Source organism: Triticum urartu, chromosome 6A (genome assembly GCF_056163025.1).
Source record: "Triticum urartu cultivar PI428250 chromosome 6A, HENAU_Tu73, whole genome shotgun sequence".
NCBI classification, from domain to species: domain Eukaryota; kingdom Viridiplantae; phylum Streptophyta; class Magnoliopsida; order Poales; family Poaceae; genus Triticum; species Triticum urartu.
This window is the reverse complement of record NC_141878.1, coordinates 378848356-378854604: the sequence shown is the minus strand read 5'-3', so window position 1 is coordinate 378854604 and position 6249 is coordinate 378848356. Positions and strand designations below refer to the sequence as shown.

Sequence of the window (6249 nt, the reverse complement as noted above, 5' to 3'; positions counted from 1 at the left end):
AGCCAGTTAGTAAGTGTGATGCGGCCATGGCGGTTCAATTCATCAAAAAGGTGATCTTCCGGTTTGGCTTTCCACACAGCACTATAACAGACAATGGTACCAATCTGTTAAAGGGTGCCATGAAGGAGTTCTATCAACGTGAGCACATCCGGCTTGACGTGTCGTCAGTGGCTCACCCCCAATCCAATCGTCAAGCGGAGAGAGCCAATCAAGAGATCTTGAGAGGCATCAAACCCCGGCTTATGGTTCCTTTGCAACAAACGTCGGGTTGTTGGGTTGAGGAGCTACCTTCAGTGTTATGGAGCATCAATACCACACCCAACAGATCGACATGATACACACCGTTCTTCATGGTTTATGGGGCAGAAGCAGTTCTTCCTAGTGACATCCATCATGACTCACCTCGTGTGGCGGCATACGTTGAAGCTGAAAACGAGAAGGCATGGCAGGAAGCTCTTGACCTGTTAGATGAAGAGCGTGACATGGCAGCGGCCCATTCGGCGATTTATCAGCAAGATCTGCGTCGTTATCATAGTCGTCGGGTTAGAACCAGAACCTTTCAAGAAGGAGATTTGGTGCTTCGACTCATCCAGGATCAAACGGATATGCACAAGCTATCCCCCTTGGGATGGACCCTTTGTGGTCAGCAAGAATCTACACAACAGGTCGTACTACCTAATCGATGTTCGAGAGCGCAAAGACTCATGTAAATTGGAGGAGGATACCAACCGACCGTGGAATATTGCTCATCTTCGGCCTTACTATACTTGAGCTATAGGCTCTGCTTATGTACATATTATGACAATGTATATATTATGATCAATATAATAAACCGGAACCTCAGCTAAAGCGGGGTATCCGTTGTTTTCTTACATCATGTGTGGTTACATGGAGCTTCTATTTATAAAGCGGCGTCCGGTTTACCCCTTGATTTAGCTTCTCAAAAGCTCTATCTTACATCACTTGGGGGCTTGGTCGTATCCGAACCATAGCTACACCTCTTGATGGGCATAATGCCATAACATCACTTGGGGGCTTGGTCGTATCCGAACCATAGTCTCACCTCTTGATCGGCTCAAAGACAAATCAATCCGGGGCCAAAGAGAGTGTTGTAAAACAACAACTCAAACATAGACACCCACTGAGCACAGCTCAACACGTTACTTGGGGATTCTTTGCTATCGAAATGAACTTAGAATCTACACTTGTAATGGGCTATCAAGCCATGGCTTGGAAGCCTGGTGTATACACCTAAAACCCCGGGTTAACCTGCCTCTTTAAGTAAGTCAGTCCGCCCAGGTAAACCTGGTATGACCCTTCGAACTTTGACAAGTTACTCTAAAATAAAGATCCTGAACTTGTCAAGTTAAAACGATGATTGCATAAGGATTGAGGACCATCTTGAAAGGCTTTGCAAAAATGGTTTAACTTAGTGGCCTGGCAGCCCATGAAAAGCCTCGAATTTGGGGCCTGGCAGCCCGTGAAAAGCCTCGACTACAACGGTTTTATTTGCCTTTTGTTAAGTTTTGCTATCTTTTGATAAGATTTATGATGTTTTCAAACCGGTGTTTGTCAACCCGGTTAGACTGTCAACTAAAAGTTGTCAGTGCATGATCAAGTTATAATCCAGAGACCCTCAGCCCGGTCTAGTTTTGACTTAAAGTCACCAGTATAGAATAACCCGGTGTTTATCATAACCCGAACCGGTTTTATTGTAAACCAACATCATATAACATGAGTTATTTATACTCCAGATGGGGGTTATGCCCCTCATTACGAAGTTGGTCACCCAACGTTATGCCAACAGGTCACAGGTATCATATATTTCCATATTTGGTTATTTTTTACAACCTTGGTTATAAACCTTGGTCGTATATATATATATATATATATATATATATATATATATATATATATATATATATATATATATATATGTATTTGGGTATCATGACCCGCCCAGGGGTAAACCGCCCGGGCGCTTTAAGCTTTTTATCTGCAGGAACAGCTTGAATAAATAATTATGGATTATGACTATCATCTCTTAAAGCGTGCCGGATTAAGCAGGCATCAGTTGCAGATAAAAATGCACGAAGGCATACCAGACCAAGTATTTTTTTTGCTAGCCTATTACAAGGCGTTTCAATGCCCAAAAGGATAATTGTTTTCTCAAATACATGCTGCAGCATGTAGAAGACTAAACCGGCCTCCGGTTCATGATTGGTCACCAGCTTGGCCTGACGGCTGCGGATCATCTCGCGTCGGTTCAACTCCCTCCTCTCTACCCAGTGGCTGGAAGTCAACAGTTGCCCAGTCGATCCCAGTTAGGGCTTGGCATGCAGCTTCATCGCTTATAAGCATGGACGGTTCAATGTCAGGGGCATAAGTGTGCTTACGGATTGGTGGGATAAGACTTTGCGCTTCTGGAATTGGTGCAGCAACCCGTCTGTTCTTATCATCATAACTCGCCTGATAGTATGAAAGATCCGCCTCTTCAACCAGTTGACAAGCCAATGGGCGTACTTCCCGGTTTATGATTCGGAGATCATCATTGCCAAATTCTGTTCCGTCTTCCTTCAAACTGGGATAACCTTGGGCTGCTTCCACTGGATCAAAGTCAGGTACCCACGCTTTTGCCCGGGTCAGTGCGGCCAAATCGCCCGTTCTAGCGGCAGACTTTTTTAGCTCGTCTATGCGGGCAGGAATCATAGATAACCTTTCTAAGGTATCCTTGATCAAGGTGGGTGGAGGATTATTGTGTGAAGTAGTATAGATGATCCGCTGCGCACCAGTATATAGCTGCTCTATCAGAGTATAGGCCGCTTTCAATTTCTTTTGTACATCAGAGCCCAGATGGCTAATACGAGTTCCTGCATCATTACAAGCATTAGTAAACCGGCAATGCATGCAAGGATATGTTGAAATCATAAGTCAAGGATGCTTACCGAACACAGTAGTAGTCATGGCATGAATCTGCCGCTTTACACCGGTCAGCTCGTCAACCACCGGTTTAAGAGCCGCTTCTGCGTTTTCAGCCCTTTTTATCAACGCGGATTTTTCAATCTCCCAGTCCGCCCGCTCCTTGTTGAAGCCCTCTTTAAGTTTCTCCATAGCGCCTAGAGCGTTGGTCAACTCTTCCTTGGCTTTGGAGGTTTCAGCTTGCTGGGATTTGAGGTTCTCCTGCAGATCAGCAGTTTGGCTTTCTTTCTTGCTCAGTTCAGCCTATAAAGAGACAGATATATAATGAGTTGACAATACATATTTGAAGTACCAAGCACATAACAAGTTATGCCCTTGGTACTTGGGGGCTAATGCATATTTGCTCTTTATTAGAAATTTTTACAAGTCCCAAGCACAATACAAGTATTAAACTTGGCGCTTGGGGGCTAATGTGTGTTTGCTCATAATTGCTGATATGGGAAATCTTCTACAAAGTCCCGGTTCATCTTTATAAAGTTAAACCGGCCCTCGGGGGCTACATCAGTGAAGTTAAGATGCATTGTTGCGAACATGAACTTGTTACTAAAGTCCCAGTTTAGATTGGTATCCTAAATTGTCACCTGGGGGCTACTGGAATTAATAAAGCTGGAATTGAGTATAAGAAAGAAAAGTTATGTTAGTTACCTCATACCGCTCCTTCATCAAGTTTACCAAGCTAGCTTCATAATCTCGGCTGGTATACATGCGGTTCAAGAAGCCAGAATGAATGCCTTGAGCATTGAGATGGGCATAGCTTGATAAATCGGCATTCCATTTGCCTTTGCTGATAGCATAGAGCTCCTCCTTGGTACTATGCTTTGACAAAGCGACAAGATTACCAGGGGTGGTGTGGCCAGTACCAGTAATCATAATTTCATCATATTTTTCCTCAGCATCCCTTACTGGAGTTGGCGGTTTGTCAATATTTTTTACTGGACCGACCGGTTTATCATCAGCTTGGACTGGGCTGGTGGGCTGATCAGCACGGCTGGTGGTGTCAATTTCCACCTGTTCAGTGACAAAATCATGTTCTTGAGGTGGTGGGTCATTGAGCATGACGTCAGCATCAGTCTCCTCGGGGTCTGGAGTTTTTTTCGATTCAGCCATGTTATCATCATCCAGTTTATTCAACCGAGCCTTCTTGCTTGGTCTGGGCTTAGCGCTAAGAAAAGTAAAACATGAGGGTCAGTATAGCGTATAAAACACACGTCAAGGATAAAACAAGTGTATAGCTCACCCAAGAACCGTTTTGAGGGGTTGAAGTTTGGTGGCCGACGACTCGCCAGAAGATGAGTGAGAAGTACCCTGATAATTTGAATCAGACGGGTTAAGAGGTTGACGAAAACAACCCGCTTTGGGGCGTGAAGTGTCAAGGGGATAAGAGACCTCTGATCGGCGTTTCCGAACCGGAGTGTTCGGTAAACTGGCGGAGGAAACTACCTAACCGTTGTGCCGGGTTGTGCGACGAGCTTCGTGCTGCCGCGTCTTCACAAGAAAGTTCGAATCCAAGTAAGCAAGAGGATGAGAAAATTTTACTTTCCGGTTTGCTCGACGGATTTTTAGTGCTGGCAAAGGATTTGAATCAGAGGAAAGAACGATTACCTCTACGGCATCGGCTTGGCTGCCTTCAGCGTCGTCCTGACAATAATCATTATCAATGAGGTGTACGAAAAATGAACCAAGAGAGTCAAGTTCTACCTCTAATTCCGGGTTACCCACATCATCATCAGCTGGTAGCTCGGAGGATGCAGTGGTCCTTTTCTTGGCAGGTTTCTTAATAACCTTGGTCTTTGGGCGTTGTGGCTTGGCCGGCTTGTCTTGCGGCTTGGCCGGTTTTTCTTGAGGTTTCTTATTCCAAAACGGATCGTCACCCTGTCAAGAAAATAATCAAACTTTCAGAGAATACTTGGATGAAAGCAAATTAAGATGAAAAGATCATATGATTCTTACAGCGGGCAGTTTGTTGAAAGTGCAGAAAGGGAGTAGTCCGATTTGGGCACAGGCAGCCTCTGGTTCATTCAGCATCTTTTTTACAACCTCAGTAACTTCCGCATCTGTAAGCTGAATGTCAATGTGTCGTTGAGCATCCTTTAGACTCCCCGTGTACTCACACATCAAACCGGGGCGCCGGCTTAAGGGCAGAATACTCCAGCTTATCCAACAACGAGCAAAGTCAATTCATGTCAAACCGTTTGCCATGAAGGCTCTAAGCTTTGATAGCTGAGGGGCATACTTGGCCCTTTCTTTGGCAGTCAACTTGGGAGGAAAAGGATGTGTGTTGCTAAGGCGTTTAGGACGGTAACCCGGCAGAGGGTTTTCATCAGTTGGAGATGTATCCTTGCAATAAAACCAGGTCTGGTTCCACTCCTTGGGGTGACTGTGAAGCTTGGGATGAGGAAAAGTAACTTCCTTCCTTTTCTGAACCGCCATTCCGCCCAATTCAGTGTTGGGTCCATCTGTGAATTCTGTGCGACAGTTTAAGTGAAAGAAATCCCTAAACAGTTCTACTGTAGGTTCCTCTTGTAGGTAAACCTCACAAAAAACTTGGAAGTGGCAGATGTTGGTCACAGAATTTGGACCGATGTCTTGAGGGCGCAGTTGAAAGCTGGCCAGTACATCCCGGAAATTTTTTGAACCGAGAGGGCTGAAACCCCGGCCTAGGTGATCAGCAAACACAACTACCTCTCCATCCTTGGGTGTAGGAGGATTTTCCGGACCAGGGACCCTCCAGTGGATGACATCTTTCTTCACTAAAACGCTCGTTTTAACGCAGTTGTTTAATTGTTCTTCAGTCACTCGAGAAGGAGCCCAATTGCATTCATAGACTTGCTTGGCCATGGCAACGAAAATCTGAAACATTATGTTTGCCGGTTTAAGATTTACAGTGGACAACTATACAGCGATATAAGGGTGTAAGCATGTTATTAAACCGGAGTTGGTTGTTCGTAAACCGGAGTTTACTGATGGAGACAGTATAATGGTGAAGTGCATTGGCGGTTCAACAGGGGACTAATGGTATCTACTGGGTCGTCATTTTTCTAAGGAGTTAAACCGCCTAATCTGGTATTGAAGATACAAGTCTAAAGATGCATAAGTGAAGGAAAAACAGGTTTCACAAGTTGGTATTATAATTTTGGATCTACCGCATGTCAGAAAATGAAAATATATTCAGACCTAAATATTGGTACCGAAGCAGTTGATGAAGGTTCAGATGGGATCTTCTACTTAAACGGGATGCATGGATGGAAAATAAGGGCTATGGCTATCGTT

The 6249-nt window shown here is 44.6% G+C and overlaps 1 protein-coding gene across 1 annotated transcript; it reads right to left on the bottom strand.

Moving 5' to 3' along the window:
- Positions 1 to 2214: 2214 nt before the first annotated feature.
- Positions 2215 to 3111, bottom strand: LOC147965326 (uncharacterized). Its single transcript, XM_087528095.1, has 2 exons — positions 2946 to 3111; positions 2215 to 2870 (listed from the first exon to the last, which is right to left on the bottom strand). Exons 1-2 carry the CDS (start codon positions 3109 to 3111, stop codon positions 2215 to 2217), a joined length of 822 nt encoding a protein of 273 aa, XP_087384221.1.
- Positions 3112 to 6249: the final 3138 nt, after the last annotated feature.